The 22831-nt window shown below is 40.7% G+C and overlaps 1 protein-coding gene across 2 annotated transcripts; it reads right to left on the bottom strand.

The window, feature by feature from the left end:
- Nucleotides 1-1726: 1726 nt before the first annotated feature.
- Nucleotides 1727-20454, bottom strand: uap1l1 (UDP-N-acetylglucosamine pyrophosphorylase 1 like 1). 2 transcript variants are annotated; one of them, XM_075455660.1, is made up of 9 exons: nt 20033-20454; nt 15819-16023; nt 14220-14395; nt 13910-14082; nt 13329-13522; nt 8236-8376; nt 7921-8106; nt 2287-2356; nt 1727-2140 (listed from the first exon to the last, which is right to left on the bottom strand). In XM_075455660.1, exons 1-9 carry the CDS (start codon nt 20310-20312, stop codon nt 2054-2056), a joined length of 1512 nt encoding a protein of 503 aa, XP_075311775.1. In that variant the 5' UTR covers nt 20313-20454; the 3' UTR covers nt 1727-2053. The 2 variants fall into 2 exon arrangements, with proteins under 2 accessions (XP_075311775.1, XP_075311776.1); XM_075455661.1 differs by having other exon boundaries at nt 2287-2353.
- Nucleotides 20455-22831: the final 2377 nt, after the last annotated feature.

Raw genomic sequence — 22831 nt, 5'->3', positions numbered from 1 at the left:
TTAGCTTTCTGGCCACAGCCCAGAGGAATTCCATCATCGCCATGGTTCTCTCCTCAGAAGCATCATCGCAGCATCATTTAAAAACAAACATAAACACCATCAGTCTACACAACTTCTTTTCTTCACATTTCCCTCCACCAGTTCTGGAAGATTCTAACTTCTGCTGAGGACTTGTTGCATCCCAACATGAAGAAAACACTCTCAGAAACCCAGAAAAGTGGAACAACATACTTCCAACAGGAAAAATATCAGGTTTGAGAAATGTCAAAGTCTGCACTCTTTTCTAAAGTTTCCACTGAGAAGATTTTTAAAAAGTTGATAGTCACTCATATTCAAATAACCAAAAACCTCTGAAATAAACACTTCCCACCTTCAGCTTAAAGGCAAAGTATGCTGAAGTCATTCCGTGTTTAAAAAAAAAGACATTTGTGGGTTGACGCAAGTCAGGGGAGTCTCAAAATCACACACAGATGCAGCGAACTCCACAGACCAGAAGCAGTTTGTAAATCAAGTTATATTTGTGTGTGCATCAGAAATACATTTGTAAATCGTCCTGCACATTTGTGAATCTTGAAACTGATTTAGCTCCATAAAAGTGGCTTATTGTTTGAATAAGGACACTGGACTCTGGACTGGACGCTGGTCCAGTCCAGAGTCCAGACTAAACTTGGAGAAGCAGCATTTAGCTGTTCTACTGCAAACAAGTGGAACAAACTGCCAGTGGAGATTAAACTTTCACCAAATGGAGACATTTTTAAATCCAGGTTAAAAACATTTCTGTTCTCATGTGTCTATGCATGAAATATCTTTTAACTTATCTAGACTGTTACCTGTTTTTAAATTAATTTTAATTATTTTATTTGTTTCTCTTTATATTCTTTTATGTATTTTTAATGCTTCTTGCACTCCCTGCTGCAATGCTTTTATTTTATGTAAAGCACTTTGAACTGTTTGTACATGAAATGTGCTACAAATAAATTTGATTTGATTTGATAAGTCTGTATATCATTGTGGGACAACTGGTTATTGCTGGTTGCTCTGGCAGCTGTTGGGAACCTAGAAGAGGCCACTTAGCTGTCCTGGTCAATGCCATATTGTGTGTGTGACATCAAATTCCCAACATTTGCATACTTGATTGTAATGTGTAGTGTGGTCAGGGTGGGCAGACACATTCAAGAAATATTCATTTTGCATCTGTATTGTTGCAGGTCAACAGGAACAGCTGGTAACAGGATGAAAGGAAGAAGCTCTCAACACCATCCCATATTTTAAATGCTTTCATTAAATTCATTCATTAAAACTAATCATATATGAAGTTTTATTTAAGCGAACATTCATTCAGGTTGATACATACAGGGCTGGCAAAGGGAACCCACTGGTGATACGTCTGTTTTTCACTTTTTTTTTGTTCTAATGCATCTGAATACTCATGCCTAATGTTCACTTAAATAAAACTTCATATATGACACATACACAATTTAAATATGTCACCATTTCATAGGTCAGACAACCCATCACACATTGATCATCTAAATAGGTAATCTAAAAAACTTTCAGTTTTCAATAAAGGGCATCAATGATGATGAATCTGAATACAGAGAGGAGGTGGAACATCTAGAGGGCTGCTGCTAGACAAATCTATTTTACTGCACAACCGTCTCACTGAAGCACTTGCTTTTACTGCTGATAATTTTGCACATCATTGAAATAATTTTGCTTGACAACATTTTTATTGTACTTTTTTGTTTATTTCTTGGTAAATTAAAACCACTGCATATGAACTCCCATAGCTCATGACTACTCCTTTATTTGTTGTCAACTGATAACATCACAGCATTGCTTGACAAACTGGCAGTGACATAAGATGCGTAATTTTGCAGTCTGTAGTCTGTAGCAGTAACAAACTTTGGTAGTCACAAACAGTTAAAGAACTCATTAAAAAACTTGGAGTAAAAATAAAAAAAACACCCCTAATGATGGCCATCTCTTCGCTGTACTCAACAGTGACGGAATGTCTTCGGTTACCACAGAACACTCTCAAATCAGAGGAATGCTACTGAGGCTGGAGATCTTCAGCCTTTTTTTTATCCAGAATGAAAGGAGTTGTCAGCTTTTGCCTTTTTAAAAGTTTCTCCAGGCCCTGAAAATGAAATAGGAGTTTAGTGACAGCATGAGCCATTCAAAATAATGTAAGTTGTGATTGCATTTTTATCAATCAATTTGATGAACAGCATGTTTACTTTGTAGGTTTCACTAATTTAACAAATGGTATGTTTGTGCTCTCACCTCTCCAAAGTATGAGACCAGTGGTGAGATCTCACATTGTGCTGGAGGATGGTCCCGTGCTAATACGCTGCTAGGGAAAAATTACACAAAGAACATGATTCAATTGAGGAAAAAAATGCAATTAGACTCAGTTAATAATTGTTTTTTACATTTTCACAATTTTACTAATAAGTAAAAAAAATGATCTTTTCCCCCAAAATTTAAAGCCATGCCACTGTCAGTGCATTGATAATATGAATCAAATATTAGCACAATACTAACATAATACCACAAATTCAAGACTATTTAAATCTTGTCTTATTCTTGAAAATGGCAGCAAGTGTCCAAACTAATTCTATGTTCACTCATTTATTGCTCTTTATAGGACCCATAATAATTCACTTGAATATAAGCAAGAAATCAATCAATAGTTGTAGTTTATATAATAGTTAAAACCATGTGAAGTCCTGTTTTGACAGGACGGGGCTTGGATGATGAAACAGTTTAACATGTTTGTGTTCAGTATGGGACTGTGGTCAACAGTGACTGGATAGGGTATGATACACAGAATGAAAATCAATTTATTACAATTCAACAACAGAAGTACCACAAGATAGAAGTTTTAGCAGCTATATTATTCACAAAAAAATCTTCATGGCAAAAACTCTTGCACACACACAATGTCAGACAAGGTTCAGTAGGGTTTGCACTACAGAACATGTTCGAACTGCAATAACCGCGATTGATTTTTCATCACAACTGCTTCATTGTGCCATATGTCCTAATCAAAACAATAAGTAACCACAGTAAAAATAGTTGATGTTCAGAGACAGACAGGTCAAATAAACAAGCCCTCTGCAGGAGATCTTAAAGAAGCACCCCGAGGTTTTTGATGGAGAATTTGGCAGCATGAAAGACTTCATGATTAAGCTGACAGTTAAACCCGGCAGCACACCAAAGTGCCTAAAAGTACATCTCTGACATGTTAAAGCCATATTCAATTCAATTCAATTCAATTCAAAAATACTTTATTTATCCCAGAGGGAAATTAAATGTTGATGTAGCTCAATTAAATCAAAGAGTTATTATAGATGCTGATGGCTGTGGGCAGGAAAGATTTCCTGTAGCGGTCCGTTTTGCATCCAAACTGAAGAAGCCTTTGACTGAAGAGACTCTGTTTTCTGATAACAGTCTCATGGAGAGGATGTTCAGGGTTGTCCATAATTCTCTTGATTTTATGCAAAATCCTTCTTTGCATTATTGTCTCCAGAGGTTCCACAGTCGTCCCCAGAACAGAACCAGCCTTCCTTATCAGGTTGTTGAGTCTTTTTAGGTCTCTGGTTCTGATGCTGCTGCCCCAACAGATGACGCAAGAGGAAATGACGCTCTCAACAACAGACTTGTAGAAGATCTGCAACATCTTGTTGCAAACCTTGAAGGACCTTAGCTTCCTCAAGAAGTACAGTCTGCTCTGTCCTTTCTTGTAGATTGCTTCACTGTTGTGTCTCCAGTCCAGTCTGTTGTCCACATGAACACCAAGGTATTTATATTCCTCAACCACTTCCACTTCTTCTCCCATGATGGAAACAGGGTTTGATCTGACCCTGTTTCTCCTGAAATCTACAATCATCTCCTTTGTTTTGTTAACATTCAAGATGAGATGATTGTTCCCACACCATGCCACAAAGCGGTCCACCAGCTCTCTGTACTCAGCTTCTTGTCCATCTCTGATACACCCGACAACTGCAGAATCATCTGAATATTTCTGTAGATGACAGGAGTCTGACTTGTACTGGAAGTCTGAAGTGTACAGAGTGAAAAGGAATGGTGAGAGTACAGTCCCCTGTGGTGCTCCTGTGCTGCTGATCACCTGGTTAGACACACAATTCTTCAGTCTGACAAACTGTGGTCTGTTTGTCAGGTAGTCATTAATCCGGGTGATTGTTGAGGCCTCCACCTGAGTCTTCTGGAGTTTCAGACTAAGCAGATCAGGCTGGATTGTGTTAAATGCACTGGAGAAATCAAAGAACATGATCCTCACAGTGCTGCCTGCTTTATCCAGATGACAGTGGGTTTGTTGAAGCAGGTGTATGATAGCGTCTTCAACTCCAACTCCATGGCGATAAGCAAACTGCAGGGGGTCCTGATATGTGCTGGTTTGCTTACACAGGTGGGTCAACAGGAGTCTCTCCAGGACCTTCATGATGTGGGATGTCAGTGCAACAGGTCTGTAGTCATTGATATCTGAAGGGTGAGTTTTCTTTGGTACCGGAACCAGACAGGATGTCTTCCACAACAGTGGTACCTTCTCTTGGGTCAAGCTAAGGTTGAAAAGGTGTTGCAGAATCTCACAGAGATTGAACCAACTCGGGCTCTGAGAACCTCAGGGAGGGGTCTCCTGCTGGTGCCCAGAGTCAGGACTAAACAAGGTGAGGCTGCGTTTCAGTTTTATGCCCCTAAAATCTGGAACAGTCTTCCAGAAGATGTGAGACAGGCCTCAACTCTGACAATGTTTAAATCCAGGCTGAAAACAGTTCTATTTAGCTGTGCATATGACACCTGAAAGTATTTTATCTGCACTCTTGACTTTTTAATTACTTAATGATTATTTTAATGATTATTTTAATGGGTTTTAAATTTCTTTCTTCTTTAATTTCTTTCTTTTATTTTTATTTTTTTTTATTCCTTTTTAATGGTTTTATTGCCTTCTTGTGATTTTATGTAGCTGTAAAGCACTTTGAATTGCCCTGTGTATGAATTGTGCTCTATAAATAAAATTGCCTTGCCTTGCCTTGCCTAAAAGCTAAACCTGTCCCATGTGCCATCGAACCGAAAGTTGAGGCAGAATTAGACAGGTTCACTGTGTACAAAAATGTACTTTTGTGGGAATTTTTGTGGGATTTGTTGACCTATACATTTTTGGAATCTGCAGACCTTGGGGATTCCAAAAACTAATGTTGCCACTTGAACAGACACCTGTATGGCGGCCATTTTGGAATTTCAAAACGGGCGCCATAAAATACAGAATTTCAGCTACCTTGGCCTCTAAACAACCTAAAATCTCAATTTAACATGCCAATCCTATGTTTTCTTGGTCAAGGAATCCAATAGTGACTTCAAAATTATGCTCAGAATCGTGCTGTGGCACCCCCAAGGGTTGGGAAAGAAAATTGTGGCACCTCCAAGAAGTGGAAAAGGAAATTGTTACTCTAATCCCCCTTAATGACCCCATGTCAGAAGTCCGGGAACAAAATACTTAGAATTTCTGCATATGATTATATAAACAATGACAAAGGTATTAGTGAAGAGTGGGGTTCTGGAACCTGTCAGCACAAGTGAATGGGCTACATGCATTGTCCCCGTCATTAAAAAGGACGGGGCTCCAAGAATCTGGGCGTGTGGCCCGGTGGAAACCAAACTGCCAACCTTTCACTTGGCAGACGACTGATCTTCCTCCCGAGCTACAGACAGCCCAAGAGAAAAATAGTTGAAGAGAAACCAATGTGGGCAAGAGATAAACGTAGAGAGGTTAAGTTAAGTAACTTTATTTATACCCAAAGGTAGATTTGGTCCTCCGCTCTTAACCCATCCAGGTTGGCACCTGTTGACACACACTCAGAGACAGATGCCAACCTGGAGCGGTGGGCAGCCATGAAAGCGCCCGGGGACGTGCCTTGCTCAAGGGCACCTCAGCCGTGACAAGGAGGTGGACTGACACCCCTCCAGCTATCAGTTCCACCAAGCGAGAGTGGGAATTGAACCGCCAACCTTCCGGTTATTGGACGACCGACTCTAACCACTGAGCCACAGCTGCCCCCACTGGTGGAGGAAGTATAACTCATTTCTTCCCTCGAATCTTATGGGAACTATTTTGATAACATTAGATTGCTAGCAAATTAAATGGGAAAGCTGGGAGAACACAGTAGGGCTATGGGGAATACAGTATTCTGAGTTTCACTGACACATAGCTGCAGAAGCATATACAACACCTCTCTCCCTGTCTTTGAGATGATATGAGCCAATGGAGATTTACAAAATTGCCAAAAGTATTCACTCACCCATCCAAATAATTAAATTCAGGTGTTCCAGTGGAAGCGACTGGGAACGACAGCAGCTCAGCCGTAAAATGACAGAGCGGGTCAGAGGATGCTGAGGCTCATAGTCCTCAGAGGTCGCCAACTTTCTGCAGAGTCAGTCCCGACAGACCTCCAACCTTCATGTGGCCTTCAGATTAGCTCAGGAACAGCGCGTAGAGAGCTTCATGGAATGGGTTTCCATGGCAACTGCATCCAAGCCATACATCACCAAGTGCAATACGATGCGTCGGATGCAGCGGTGTAAAGCACGCCGCCACTGGACTCTAGAGCAGTGGAGACGCCTTCTCTGGAGGGACCAATAACGCTTCTCCATCTGGCAACCTGATGGAGGAGTCTGGGTTTGGCGGTTGCCAGGGGAACGGTACTTGTCTGACTGCATTGTGCCGAGTGTAAAGTTTGGTGGAGGAGGGATTATGGTGTGGGGCTGTTGTTCAGGAGCTGGGCTTGGCCCCTTAGTTCCAGTGAAAGGAACTCTGAATGCTTCAGCATACCAAGAGACTTTGGACACTTTCATGCTCCCAGCTCTGTGGAAACAGTTTGGGGACGGCCCCTTCCTGTTCCTACATGACTGCGCACCAGTGCACACAGCAAGCTCCATAAAGACATGGAGGAGCCAGTTTGGTGTGGAAGAACCTGACTGGCCCAAACAGAGTCCTGACCTCAACCCGACAGAACACCTTTGGGATGAATTAGAGCAGAGACTGTGAGCCAGGCCTTCTGTCCAACATCAGAGTCTGACCTCACAGATGAGCTTCTGGAAGAATGGCCAAAAATTCCTATAAACACTTGGCAGCTTGGCCAGAAGAGTTGAAGCTGCAAAGGGTGGGTTGATTGAAGACAAGTTACGATGCAATCTGTCAGTTTCCTTAGCAAGGCAACTTTTTTTTAATTGGCTTGAATTGGACTGTACCTTGAGATGATATTTGTTGTGATTTGGCGCTATTTAAATAAAACTGAATTGAATTTAAATTGAATTGAACCAGGAACACTCTTTCTATCCTGGGAGAGGAGGTGGGAGAGAATAGCAGATACCTGGGTGTTTATATGGATAACAGACTGAACTTGAAATAAAGCACTGAGGATGAATCTATAAGAAGACACAGACCAGACAAATTGAGAAGGTTTAGGTCCTTCAGTTTTTGCAGCAACACATCTTCCATATGTCTGTGGTGGAGAATACAATATGCTTTCTGCAGCAATGACTTTTCTAAATATATAAATACATTTATGAATATTCTCTCTCTGTCAGCTGAGTTTTTATCCAACTAATAATTCTACCTGGCTTTGAGACTGTGAAGGACAGTTTCTTTGCCTGAAATCTTGAATTGTTAGCTTGACTTTCCATATTAGTCACTGAGAGAGTTCACCTGTGTTATTCTCGTAGCATTGCCTGTGTTGTAATCAGCTCAGTGGTTTCTGGGTTACATACACAACATCCCAACACGTTTATGGCAATCCCTGCAGATTTCAACCATGTCTCCCTCTCAGTTTTTACAATTTTTTGTACAGTATTGTATAGTTTCTGCAAATTCTAAGCTATATAGAAACATTCTCTGACCTGGCTGTAGGAGGAATGGAATTCCCATGTACATCCAGTAGCGTGGCTCCAGCTGAAGTAGCCCAGCGGCAGTGTTGAGCGAGCAAAGAGTTTCTGGCAGAGGTTGGACTGTCAATGGCAGCTTCATCTGAGTTTTTCAGGGGGGAAAACTCATCCTCCCTTTCAACCTCAAACACAACAAAGTTCCTTTGAAAGAGAGGTGATAAGTGTTTAACTAGTTTAAGACATGCAACGTGATAGTCTATTCATGTGTCCAGTAAAGGAAAAAAAAAGAAAACACATACAGAGCTAAAGATAACATATCTTAAACGGCACCTTGAGAACGGGAAGACATCAAAAACAAATTTCTCCATCTTTATGCCATTAGGTTTGGTTGGTTTGACTTGACTGCCACGTGCATCCACAAATGGCACCTTTTTGATGGCAACATGTTGTTTCAGTTGGCCCTCAAACTTCCTGAAAGATTCAAGGAATTAACAAAGATTTGTCATTACAGCAAACATCAAGGTTATACCATGAATAAGGAACCTTAAATACAGGGCATATTGTGTGATGGCCATGACTGGTGTGTCTTGAAGATTTGGCCCAGTAGATTTGACATGACCTGTCAGACACCAAAGTGTTTCGCTTAATAACAAACAGATTTGTCAAATAACCCATTGCATGTCGATTCTCACCCAACCACAGCCTCTACTCCGACCAATCTTTTGTTGAGAAAGGGACTGACTTTCCCAAATCAACCACTTAGTGTTTCACCAAGAATATGTAAAACAGTTCAGTCTGGTCAATTGTTGCAATGTAGCCATCAATAAGCAAAATTAAACTGGTTTTACTGGTTTAACTGTTAAGGCTGAGTTATACTTCTTTTAACTGCCCTTGCGCTTGCGTCTTGCGCTTGTGTTAATGGCTCGAGACGTTTATGCTTCATTTTGCTTTGCCGGCGGTTGCGTGTGCTGCGTGGCGATTCACCGCCAGGACAGTAGGTGGAGTAGCGGGTTTTTTCAATGACAAGCCCACTACGATGAAAGGAAATTCACCGCCGGGACCTCTTCGGCAAGTCTCTCTTCGACTGGATTCATGCTTCTTCTTCTTCTTGTAAATAGCCGGTATTTTGTCAGGTTTTCAACACGTTGTGGGTCTAAATGACTACTTTCTCGCCTGAAAATGTTTCAAATGTTGCTAAAGTTACATATTTACAGAGTTTCTAGCTTAAGGGAAATCAGCTTTTCAGGCCGGCTGATTTCGGCTTGGGCAGGAGTGAAGTAACCTGGTTCTCACGCAGATGGATGTTTCTCATCCATCTGGAATTTTGTCGGTTGCCTAGCTGTTCTCTGCTGTGAGTAGGCGGGGGTTGTATTCAAAAACCTCTCGAACCTGATTGGAGAATTCAATGTGTGTGTCACGTACTACTTCGACCAATCATATCGAAAGCGGACGTGACGCGTTGGAGCGCGACCAGTCTCTCAGTCTGTGGTGGAAAATAAACAAAACACAACAGCAGCGAGCAAAGCAGGAGCTAGCAGCAGCTAATCGTCGTACTGTGTTTGACTGTGTTCGTTGTCGCGCCGGATGCTACGTCATACCTGTTAACACCCCGCCCCACGATTGTGATTGGATCTAGGCATAGAGGCGGGCCCGTTTATGGGGTAACCGAAGACTTCGGGCTCAACAAGGCGCGCCCAGATCCTCGTGCGAGCTCACGAAGTGTAACGAAGATGCACGAAGCACGAAGGGTCTGCGTGAGAGCCAGGCTAGGAGTGAAGTGCACTGTGTGTAAACGCTCTGCATACTGTCTGATTGATGAGTATGCCGTTTTCAAGTAGTAGGCGGTTTCGAACACAGCCAATGGCTTGCGCTTGCGTGAAGTTTAGAAAATTGAGGTGACACACGCAAGCACGCAAGTGGGGGCTTGCAACCGCGCAAGGGATTGCGTTGCGTCTTGCGTTGCGTCTTGCGTTGCGTCTTGCATCACCGACTATAAATCAGGCTTTATTGCCAACCTGTATATAAATTCATAATTTCACACCATCTGGAAGAATACTGCTCTCTGAAGATGTAATGAATCTGCTCAGCCACAAAAAATGTTTCCATTGAGAATTCTGACAAGATTCAGTTTGGAAGTAAATAAACAACAAAATAATTGAATTGACAGGAAGCGTTGACATCTACAAGCAAACATCTGACAGTGGATTAAAAGTTGTAAAAGCACAATTAGGTCTGTCTATTTGTGATAGCAACAATGAACTCTGAGCTTACCAAAGGTGTGTGACAGACTCATTACCTTCTCAGTTATCTTCATAATTAATAGGGCTGTACAGTCTTAGTCAAAGTGGAATTCTACTTTTTTGTACAAACTCCAAATGAAAGCAGAGCAGAAACTGCTCATTTGACATGGATGTTTGGTTATGTTAAAAACTATTATGAAATGATTTTTCTACTTTAGTAAGATCTAATCATTGTGAGTAAGGATCACGTAATTGGAAAATGTTAAGCAATCAAGTTATATGAAAACCATGGTGTAGCCTATTCATAATGCTGAATAATGAAAGGTAAAACATGACAAGATCGATTACAATACTGCATATACAACTGGAGGTTGAGCAGCACAACAAGAAGGAGCGCTGCAAAAAGATCTATTCATATTTGATATTAAGATACTAAAAATATTTGAAGTTAAGGCACATGAGACAATAGAAATACATAGTGACCCGTATATATGATTGGATATATAGTTTTTATCTAAAGGAATGGAAATCCTTTTGCTGCTTTGATGTCATGTTCTGTGGGTTGCTTCAAATATGATTTGCATCAACAGAATTAAAGGTTTCCTCTCTCCAAACAGACCAGGAGAAACTCATCCATGCATTCATCTCCAGTAGACTCCATCACTGTAATGCTCTTTTAACTGGACTTCCCAAAAAGAGCATTAAACATCTGCAGCTCATCCAGAACGCTGCTGCTGGAGTTTTAACCCGGACTAAGAGATCTGAACACATCACAGCAGCTTTAAAATCTTTACTCTGGCTTCCAGTCAGTCACAGAATAGATTTTAAAAGCCTGCTGATGGTTTACAAATCCCAGAACGGTTTAGGCCCAAAATACATCTGTGATATGTTCAGAGAATATAAATATAAATATATTAGACATTTTTAAATCCAGGTTAAAAACATTTCTTTTCTCATGTGTCTATGCATGAAATCTGCGCGGTATCTATGAATTTATCTGGACTGTTGCTTGTTTTTAAATTCATTTAAATTATTTTATTTGTTTCTCTTTATATTCTTTTATGTATTTGTAATGCTTCTTCCACTCCCTGCTGCAATGCTTTTATTTTATGTAAAGCACTTGTTTTGTACATGAAATGTGCTATACAAATAAACTCGGTTTGATTTTGATTTTTTTATGGCTGGTATTTCTGTTGCTTTCCTGTATTACCAAAGTAATGTTTTTATGTTTGACTTTAGAAAAAATTGCCCACTTAAGCTAAAATATATCTGACTAAAAAAAATAGTAATCATAACAGAACAAAAACATCAAAGTCAAATCTGAGGTCCTGAAATAATGAAATGATAGATAATACATATGTTTTTAAAGGGCTTCCCAATCTGTTTCTCATTTAACAGTCCACACAAACATTCTCCTGGGGTTTTTTATGACCTACATCTGATGAAACTGATGCAGGCGCAAGCTTTGCTGGAGCTTGTTGCAATTGCTACGTGTCTCGTGTAAGTACTTCTGTATTTCTAATTTATGTTTTTGTTTCTTAGTAACATTATTTAAGAGTTTGAGCAAATTTCTCTGGGATCAATAAGCTTTACCAATTCTGATACATCACATCAACTCTTTGTAATGACACTATGAAGTGCTCTCTCTACAATCGCATACGGATGAACATATCTACGGCAATGTACAGTTCAGTGTCTTGCTCGAGGACAATGTGATATCTGAGATAAATGCTGGGAATAAAACTACTACATTGACAATTCAACCACCTATACCAAGGCCAGCGTCTTAATTAGAAGATCGGAGTCAATAAATCCAACAATACCGCATGTGAGCTTGTGGGCAGTACGTTTCTTTTAATTCTTTTAATTCTATTATTTTATATTTATAAACACATTGTACAATTGTACATGAAAGTTGTTGGCAGTGAAAGGATTTCAGTTTTGTGCTTCAATGGTTCTCTTGTTTCTCTTACAAAAGAGATCTTGGTGAAACACCTTCCTAAACCCGGTGCCTGTTTTCCATCATATTTGATGAGCAACGTTCTAAAATGCTAAGATAATTTTTCATCTGTAGTATCAGATATCTATAGTGTGTTCTGGCATGTGTTTCATTAAGATTAAGATTGGGATCAGATTTATTGGTCATGCATACACACAAAATTTGTCCTCTGCTTTTAACCCATCCAGGTAGGCACCTGTTGATAACACACGTGCACATGCACATGCACATGCACATGCACATGCACATGCACATAGAGACAGATGCCGTACACTAGAGCGGTGGGCAGCCATTCAGCGCCCGGGGAGTATGGGGTACGGTGCCTTGCTCAAGGGCACTTTAGCCGTGACGAGTGGTCACATGGTGGTCGTACCCCACTCTGAGTTTTTCAAATTGTACATCTTCTCAACTCTATCTAATGAGTCACTCGTGGTTTATGTAAATGTATTACAACTAGCTGAGCGAAGGTGACATGTCCCCATTGACAACATTCAAAACTCTGGCGTATCGTGAACTAAATAACTATTTGTGATGTAATTGGCTTCACCAGCATTATCTGAACTTGTTTTGCAAGAGCTTTAATGTAACAGACACTCGGTCAGCCCTCTTCTTTGCCTTCACGCATCTGTCCCGTAGCTTCTTCCACACATTCTTACAGAACTCTCCCTCTTTCCCCAAAGTTCTGCCAATCTCTGTGCACCAGTTTTGGGAGTTTACGTGCTCCCTGTGCTGTTTCACTGCAGTGTCGTACAGCTGCTGTACAAACGCACCTCCTGACTGAGCCTGGTCTCACATCGGTCCATCCGGTTTGTCGTTCTCGGCGCAGCCAAGTTACAAAATCGACTGGTGCACGACACCGCGCTGCGCCGTCTTTTCAAGGCAAGCGCCAGGCCTGAAACGTCATTTTGACGTCACGGGTCGGCTGCGCCGTGAGCAACGCGTCAACTGTAACTCCAGCTTTAGTCCCACCGTACAGCTCTACAAGGTTAGTGTGGAAACACGAACCTTTTGTAAGGGTGTATTTCTTAGGTCTAATATGTGTATCATAGCTTGATGCAACTAATGCTTTAATGTTCTGTGGCCAAAAAACATAATACAACAATATAGAAGAAAATGATTTTACACACGCTTTTGATGTTTTCAGGTTTTCTTAAGACTGTTTTTCATTTAAAAATGTCTCTTACTCTGCCACATCTTGAAGGAATGTCCTGGTAAAGAAGTGAATGCAGATGTTTCCAGCATTGTAGATTAACTCCCCTCCAGGTCCTCGGAGTTCAGCCATCTCCTGTTGCATTTCGCTGTACTCCACCACCTGGGGGATGCCTTGCACTCTGCAAACTACGCCCACTGCCTCCGCAGGATGCATCTTCTCTACCACCTAGAAAGAGGTCAGAGGACAATGGCTGCAATTATGATCATCCTTACAGTAAACAAGGAAGGTTATTAATGCTTCCCTTAAGCCTAAGGGTGAGGAGAAGTTTATTTACATGTGTCAAAGAATTATTCTACATTACATTAAGGACCCCCCCCCCCCCTTAAAACTATAGCATATTTATAGTAACTTAACATATTCAGGTAACCCTGGGTATTTTGGTGACCATTCATTTTGGAAGCACCCACCATTTCTGACAGAAATAAGAAGCACATTGAATTGTTTCTTATTTGAGGTCCAGTAATAATACAGTTTAAATACAACTGTATTTTATCTCATTGAACATATATAGAAATGAGTGTATCTTTGTGATGAACAAGTCCTTAAATGCACCTTAGCCCCACAGTCAGCCCCTTTCGTCACACAAAAACCAATAAACACGGGGTCAGCCATCTTGACCAGGATGTTGTCCACACAGTACACATACAGGTACTCCACTCCCCTCTTCTTCATATCCACTAGTATATTATTGTCCACTAGTGCCTGGTAAAGACCTCCGTTACCATCTGAAAGAGAGTGGGCGCATTCATCATTACCTCAATCTTTCCTGGGCATCCATCACTGACAGTAAGTTAAATCAAAATACTCGTGATTTCCCTGATATTCGTTTCTGGACCAACTGAATGGCTTTACATGCACCTACCAGGGGCCAAGGCAATCTTTCCTTTACCCTGCAGTATGACCTTCCCATCAAAAGTCACTGCCGGGATCATCCTTTGCTCAAACATTATGACGTTTGAGGGTTCCAGACCAAAGTAGTTGTTATCTTCGAAGAATTTCTCAGTGGGAGCCAAAGTGAACTCACTGGTCATTATGTACCTAAAGAGTTAATCACACAGACAGGAGGTTTAAATGTTAACTTACACCTACTTTCTTTCATACAAAGTTTCCTATTGAGTCATGTGTTTAGAACTTGACATAACTTGAAGTTTCTAATAATATTAGTGTGTTGAGAATCACTTAGAAAATGGTCATTCGGATTGATAAATTGTTCACAAATAACTGTCTCTGTACATGTGCACTTCCTGTCAGCTCAGAGGGTTTTGTTTTCTTTCAAAGTAGAATTTGGGATCATTGCCAGCATATGTACAGCACAAAGGAGAGGCTTAAAAGGAAAAGAAATTTGTCCTAATATAAATCCTCTGGAATCTTTGCAAAAGGATTCCTCCAATAGGTTTCCAGCAGACTTTAGAACCTGAACACATAACAATGAAAGATGGGAGAAATAACTTCCAACATACGGCTGCTGGAAGAAAATTTGAAATGCTGTCACTTTGCCAAATCTTCTGAAACCAAATACAATTTGAGGACTTTTACTTGTTTTATAAAATGTAATATTTATTTAAAATATTCTAGCGGTCTCAATAGTTTTGTCTGCAAATATGACTTGAGATTTTTCGAAATTCTGCACTTGCAAATCAGGGTTGCTATTTAAGAGTTCTATGATTAGAAATTACTCAAAAAAGGAAAGCATGCATGGTAGTTGCTTAGACACTCCCAGCAACTTAATTGCAAGATTAGACAGTATAATTCCAAAAGAAACTCCAATACCAAAGACAAATGGGTTACATATGAGACTCTACAGACCTGAGTTAGCATGTTGAAGGCTAAAGGTAATTTCTAACGTCTAATTACAAAAAAGGACAAATCATAAGACTTCTACAAGAATGTCTCTTGAGATGAGACCAAAGTGTAGATTTTTGGCCATAGCACATAATACCATGTGTTGCATGCCTGTTCTTTAGCAACTTATTTATGTGTAATATCAAGTCTTTTTCGTTTCATAATAGTGATATATTCTAATTACAATCCTGTTTCCAAAAAGAACCTTTGATGCTGTTTGCTATATAAATGAAAACAAATTACTATGACCGGCCAATCATTAAAACCATGAAACTGAAGGGGGCATAGACAAAACATAAAAAGTTTAAAGTTTTTTTTTTAAAAACACATGCTCATTTTAGACTTTAAAACAAACATCAACAAATGAAGTTTTCATCTGATCAGAAAGAAGATGAAAACTAATACTCTTCTGAATGTCCCGAATGTTTTTGAGAAACAGCTGCTGTTTTTGCAGACATGTTTATTGTAAGAGCTTTTTCTACTACATGCACATTGTCGAAAGAAAAACAAATAAACAAAATAGAAAAAAAAGTACAACATTTTTCCATAATGCTTTTTGTGCATTATATTTCATGACAAAATTGGCTTTGATGAGGAAATGTCTATTAAATACTATTACCATGGAATGGTGCATTTAGAGCCATGCTTGATGTCTGCAAGCTCCTGGATTTTGTGAATGCGCTCTGCCTGAATCTGGTATAAAGTTTTGCCGCTCGGAAGCCCAACATCATACATTCCTTTGGGATACTGAACACCAAGGCGGGTCCCCTGACCACCAGCCAAGAGCAGGACTCCAACACGCTTATTTGAGATTTGCACAAAGCCTGTGCAGACAGAGTGGCATTATCATCAGCAGCAGCAGAATGCATGTAAGTGGATTTTACTAAACTGCATATCCATATACAGTATGGGGGAAAACCCCAATAAAAAATGTAATACTAGGACACACTCCAAAGCACTTTGTGAAACAAAAAAAGGTTAAAACAGCATTTTAAGTGCAGACTGAATAATTTGACTACTTTGAGTATTCAACTTTAATCTAATATTTCAATTCAGCATTAAATTCAAAAAATGAGAAACCCTGTTAAATTGATAGAATTGCTGGAATGTCTGAAACATGAGATGGAATCCTGTCCAAACTGCTCTTTGGGACCATAACTAGAAACAGACTGAATGATCGGGACCAACTTTTGCCATTCTTAGAGTAACTTTTGTCAGACAATTCCTGAGCATACGGAGGCCATCAAAAGGCAAGCACATCTGTGGATTGTGCAATGTTGTTGCTGTGGAAACAAAGACAGTTAAATAAGTGTGAAACATGTCACAAACTGCAATACAACCAGTGTTAAAGATCAACATATGTTTACTTTAACTTCAGCCGATAAGTTTCAGCAGTTGCTTTTAACTACAGCAAAATACTGCTGGAATACTGGAAAAGTCTGTGGATACGGCATTGTTTGTGTTTCATTAAACTATTAAGACCTGCACGTTTGATTGTTCAATAGAGACTTGTTAGAGTGAACAGTCTGTTGGGTCAAATTTATATCGTTGTGAGTAAACAGGAGCTTCTAAAAATGGCTCTCGCTGTGAAATCAAATTCAGCCCACTTTCATTAAATCACTAAGTGCACTTGGCCTCACTCGTTCAGGAAGTGTTCATCACGTGTGTCTCAGGCTCCTACCCAGAGTCAGAACTTCTGGGATGTCATCTCCTATGAGCCTTTGACTTAATCCTAGCAGATGGGATTAGCAGTCTGTATCATATTAAACAAAGTTACCTTTTACAATTTTGATTTATTGCTCACTAAGTTCAGAGAGTTTCGCGTTTTTTCCCGCTTCTTCTTTTTTTTATACCAATGAGACAAAAACATCAGGAGAGTCACTTTTACCCACAAAGAGCCATTTAAAAAAATTAAAACCTCTCTTCTTACTCAGCATTCAACAGCATAATATATCATCCCAACAAAAGAACAGACTTACCTCACTGGGGTGGCAAAGCAGGTTTTAAAATGTCATAAAATGAGTATTTTGTTGCTACCGGGCTTGTCCTTTCTCTTATTAGAAAACCAGTACTTTTTATTATTTCTGCATATCATGCAAATACAACGTGAGGCTGTTGTAGCCAAACAACACTTAAAAATACCTGCATCACATAGAAGCTACTGGCTCATCTAACCATCGGCACCGGTCACAGATTATTCATTTCCAGCTAGAAGCATATATTTAAACTATGTAGCAGATTCCTGATACTTTATTTACTTATTCAATTTTTCTAATGAGGGAAAACTGCTTTGTTCATAACCCTATTAGCCAGTTGTAGAATTTCAGATCACTCTAACTGCTTGTGATACTTAGAGTAGACCTCTGGATGGGAATAGTTCTGCTGACTATAGCGGAAAAACGAAAAGGGAACAACACAAATGGGCTGTAACCCGACACCTTCTTCCTCTACTTTTACAGGCCTCAGTCTTTTCCTGCGGTAAGGTCGGGCAGACATTCACAGACTCGCACTTCCCGAAAAAATATCTCTAAAGGATTATAGAACAAATCACACCTCTCTCCAGCTGGTGACTTAAGTACAAGCCACATTCTCATCTTAAGCAAAACAAGCTGTCTTTGGAGGGGGATAAATACTATTCATCTTGAAGTGCAGCCAGTGCTAAGGGACCGTCTACAAAGTGCAACACCCTGCTACATAAATATTCAATAATTCCCCTCTAACGAATTCTACTTTCACCAAAATCACTGAATTAATAGTATCACCTAAATGATAGGAAAACTGTACAGGAAAAAAAAGCTTTTGCCTTATGTGTGAGGCGGTATTAATACTGTTTCATAATAATACAGTATTATAAACAGTAGTGTCACCTCAGTCATCAAATAACTCCTGCTGGTTGTATTACAACTCTTAGTTTGGAAAGATGATAATAACAACTCAGTCAAACCCCAAATTGAGTTAAAAAAAATGTTTTATTCCTCCATTAAAACTGAAGTATAATAAACAGGAGGCCACTGATGTCTCCAGTGATGTTGGTGGTAGAGCGGAGACATTGGCTGTGTTCGAAACCGCCTACTACATACTACATACTTGCAAACGGCATACTGATCGATCAGACAGTATGCAGAGCGTTTACCCACAATGCATTTCGCTCCTGCCCGAGCCGAAATCAGCCGGCCTGAAGCTGATTTAGCTTAAGCTTTAAACTCTGTAAATATATAACTTTAGCAACATTTGAAACATTTTCAGGCGAGAAAGTAGTCGTTTAGACCCCCAAGGTGTTGAAAACCTGACAAAATACCGGCTATTTACAATTTTCTTCCTACGAATTCGGCGCTACTGAAGCTAGCCGCAGTGAGCAACGCACTTCCGGTTATTTTCACAAAATAAAATACCCGTTGCCTTTTATCATAGGGAAAGCATTACAATACAATTGGTGCTTTTGTTTTGAAAGCAGGAAGTGAACCTACCCTCGTTGTAGCTAGCTTGAAACTGCCGTTTTGACAGGAAATGACGATGGGCGACGTCACCTTACGTTGCATCCTGGGTAGTTTGAGTATGAGTAGTAACCACAGCCCTTTTACAGACAGCCGTTCCACTTCCTATTCGCCCCATTATAAAAAATTTGGCTGCAGTTCAGTTGATTTTGTCTGGGGGCGCTGGCGAGCGAGTGCAGAATGACCATTGGCCATAGGGCTGGCGCTAATAACTCAAAAAATGTCCCCGCTAGCGGCTGAAACCTGAAAATAATACTCTGATTTCTGACAGAGGGATGTGGATTTATATCGAAAGTACAATAACCTGGGAGTTATAGCTTTCTGTTTTCTTACAGGTCTGGCATTTGCGAGTCAGTCTCCGCTAGCATCTAGCTAACGGAATCTGAAGAACGCACGGCAGATTACGACCGGCTGCTTTACGGCACTTGTCCACTGTGCCAGAGTGCTAACCTGGTGCCGCTAACAACAACCAAAGCTAAACCAGAGGCTAGTCAGAGAGTATGTAAAAGGGCTGTGCTGAAATCTGTAACTATTTGAGCTAACGCCTCTCTACTAGCTCAGCGCTAGGACTGACCATGCCGTAAAGTGATGCCACATGCGTGACGTCACTCGGGATGCAATACTGACAATAAATGTGTATTTTAAACAAATCTAGTGAGTCTAAAAAAATCAAACCAAGTGCCGTTTGAAAGGATAATTTATCCTGCCTTTAGGAAAATTAAAATGAAAAAATATAAAAAATTCTATCAAAAGCAATGGCTGCATCTAAGGTGGATTTCATGGTACCACCATAGAGTTCGGCGTGCTCTGCACTGCTTCGTTGGCACCCCTAGAGTGCAGTACCACCCGGAAATAGCCGCCAGTTTTCCCTCTCCTCATAATAGAGACTCTCTGGTAGTAACCTCATGATGAATACCCAACATTTCAGAGAATCTAGTATGCATCCGGGAACTTAAAAAAGTTAAAGTTAGTATGAGTAGTAGGAGAAGTAGGAGAAGTATGCGGTTTCGAACACAGCCATTGAATATTAATCCAGAAGGCAGGGTGTTGCACCTTTATGGACGGTCCTTTAGGACTTGCCTCAGCTGCTCTGACAGACTAATGTTATCATAATAATAATATAATAATAATGTTATCCTGCTCAAAGGACTTCTTGTTTTGCCAGAAATGAGCGTGTATCTTATTGTTTATCTCACCACGGCTGTAGAGAGGTGGGATTCTATAACGACGCACCATTTAGAAGATGTTGATTCCGGAAGTGTGAATCTGTGAATATGTCCAACTTTACCGAACCGTTATGCTCTTGTTACAGATCTACATTATTGTTGAGAAAATTCACCTTCATTTTCCCACTGTAAAATGTTGTTTTTGTCACTTTTCTTCACGCTGCCAATAAACTCCGGAGGGACTGGATCGATGTTCCCACTGAGGCCGCGTGACTCGGAGGCTGCAGCCCCCGCGGCAGCTTCACAGCGACCCCTCAAGCCCTCCATGTCCAGCTGAGCCAGCTCCCGCAGAAAGGCGCTCCTCTCCTCCTCACCGAGCTCCGGCCAAAACTGCAAGACATGGCTCTGTCCCGCAATCTCTAAACTATCTTTCACTTCCTCCAAGGAGAACATGTTGAGTCTTAGCAACAATACAACAAAAGTGTTGGATATTAAAACGAATCCAAACTGCTTCTACTGAAATGACTCTAAGGACACGCAATCTGCACCTCTAACTGACGCCGAGAAAAGTGCTTTGAACAGCAAATCATACAGGCATCTACTGTTACTTTATGGTGCTTTCAGGTGCACCTTGTAAATTAAAAAATGCATACTGAAACATCCCCTGCCTACTGAAGTGGAGAAGGTGCACTTTTGTTCTTATTCTGCTTAGCTGAATTCATATATCTGTCTTCATTTTCAAATCAGACAGATATCGATAACTTCATCATAGTCTTATACAGTTATAGCCTAGAAATCTAGACGCCCCTAGCGACCGCAAATTGAATTTGCTCCGGGGCTAGTCTCGTCACTTGTGGTGGTTTTGCGAGGCTGCAAATCGAAACTTAATCGGGCCAATCAAATCGTGAGGAGCGGGGTCGGAGGCCGGGCTACCTAGTGACGACAGAGGTGCGACGTTTCAGTGTGTAGTTCCAGAGAGAGGTAAACAATGGCTGCGCCCGGCGAACAGTCTTTCGATTTGGCTTTGGCAGCGACTCTAGAAAATTTAGATATACAGTTTTCTTTGCAAGACGAACAGATAACTGCACTTAAGTTTTTGTTTTTTTTAAAGGAGTTTTGCCCACCGGGTAGGCGGGTACAGTAAAAGTTTAATTTACCAGCTTGCTCCGTTGGTCCGTCGTGCTGACTACGTAATCCTTCTTCATCGCTCTGATTGGTTTTTGCGCCATCCTATTGCGTGGCGTTGAGGCAGAGGCAACTTGACAGACAACCGTTTATCCTGCCCACACTGCTATCCAGCGTCACTAGACCCAGAGAGTCTCTATAGGGCTCGGGCACACGCGTTGCATTCTGGGATATGGTCGCCATATTGGAGGCACAATCTCGTAAACAAACCCAAGGCAAGACGGAGATCAAGGACCAAACAGTGAGAGAAAAGTGAGAGAAAAGCATGTTAAAATCGAAGAAAGGATGTGGGATATACCGAGATACATTACAGGAGGAAGCCAGAGATCGGTACATACAGAAGATTGGCGTTATAAACGGACTGGACCCTTATGAAATACCGAGCAAGGAATGGATTGTCGACGAAGATTTACTGCCTAAGTTCACCCTTTCGGACATAATTGCGTATATAGTATGTGGTGTCAGTGCTTATACTTTGCAACAGTTTCAATTATAATGACACTTTACACTTTTGTCATGTTACTCTACTTGTAAATAAATAATGAAACACACACACTTGGCTGTATCTCAAAGCATATTTATTTCAGACGACTTCAACTTTGCACAACACTCCTGCTCATGGTGGTCAGAGTACAACATACAGACACAATCTTGTCAAAGAATGTTTTGTCTTCACCTTCGCATGGCAAAACTATGTTGATAGGTACTTTTGCTGACAAAAAGGTGTATTGTTTCTGACAGTTCCAGTCGCCCTTTCCATGTGAATTTGGAGATGGGCAATTTTCCTTGTATTTTCCACATTAAATTAAGATTAAGATTAAGATCAGATTTATTGTCATGTATACATGCATACACACGAAATTTGTCCTCCGCTTTTAACCCATTGAGACATCCCTTGCTTCCAACTGACAGTGTCCTCTTGTGAAGGCGGGGATCTTTACCTCAGCACACAAAAGTCTGTAACTTACCAGAATGAAAATGCAGAGAACACACTCTCATCGACACCGGGATTGAGTGGAAAGTTATGCTTGGTCGTCTTACAGCAGCGATCCATGCTAGTCGACGACGCTTTGTTATCTCGGACACTTGGTCTCCGTGGGTGCGCCTCCAAGCAGGAAACCGGTAAAAAGATAAACCATTTACGATTTCCCCCCCATTCCTGTCACGGCTTACGCTATTGCACCCCACGACACAGCAACGTGCGACCATAGTGGCAAAGACAATAAGTAAAATACATAAACCAACGAAGAAAGTTCCGAGACCAGGCGGGAGTAGTCTGCGCGCAGTGGAAAACAATGTAAACAAAACAGTTCTGAGCCTCCAGTATGGCCGCCGCTCACGTAGTGACGTCACGTGCCCGAGCCCTATTATGAAATGTATAATTATGTAAAAGGGCTGTGCTAGACCCCTGTACAGTACCCAGGCTCCGCCCTCGCAGTGACGCAAGTCACGCAACACCTTCGGCTCTGCGAATCTCGAAGAGATTTGAAAGTCGATGTTAATCAGGCTACCTGTACAGCTTTTTGCTGTACGGGTCTGGCTTGCTAGGCTAATACATTTAGCCTACTTCCAAAAAATATGTGAGATCATTTTGAACCTTTACAACTGCATTGAAGAATAATTACATTCTGCACTCCCAATAATATGCCATTTAATTTTACATTAGCAAATTTTAAAAAAATACCGTAAAATAGTCAAATAACATCCTAAGAAGTCTAAGACAGTTACTACAACTTAGGTCTTCTTGTACAATACTCTAGTGCAATATCTCATGTCCTGATGTGGAA

This window comes from Odontesthes bonariensis, chromosome 22, assembly GCF_027942865.1.
Source record: "Odontesthes bonariensis isolate fOdoBon6 chromosome 22, fOdoBon6.hap1, whole genome shotgun sequence".
Lineage (NCBI taxonomy): Eukaryota > Metazoa > Chordata > Actinopteri > Atheriniformes > Atherinopsidae > Odontesthes > Odontesthes bonariensis.
This window is presented reverse-complemented; position numbering and strand designations above follow the sequence as displayed.

Coding starts and splice junctions, on each gene's coding strand:
- uap1l1 (XM_075455660.1), bottom strand. CDS start 20,312: ATGTTCTCCTTGGAGGAAGTGAAAGATAGTTTAGAGATTGCGGGACAG. Junction 14,396..15,818: donor TCTAAATGCACCATTCCATG/GTAATAGTATTT, acceptor TTAACTCTTTAG/GTACATAATGACCAGTGAGT. Junction 14,083..14,219: donor AAAGATTGCCTTGGCCCCTG/GTAGGTGCATGT, acceptor ACTCTCTTTCAG/ATGGTAACGGAGGTCTTTAC.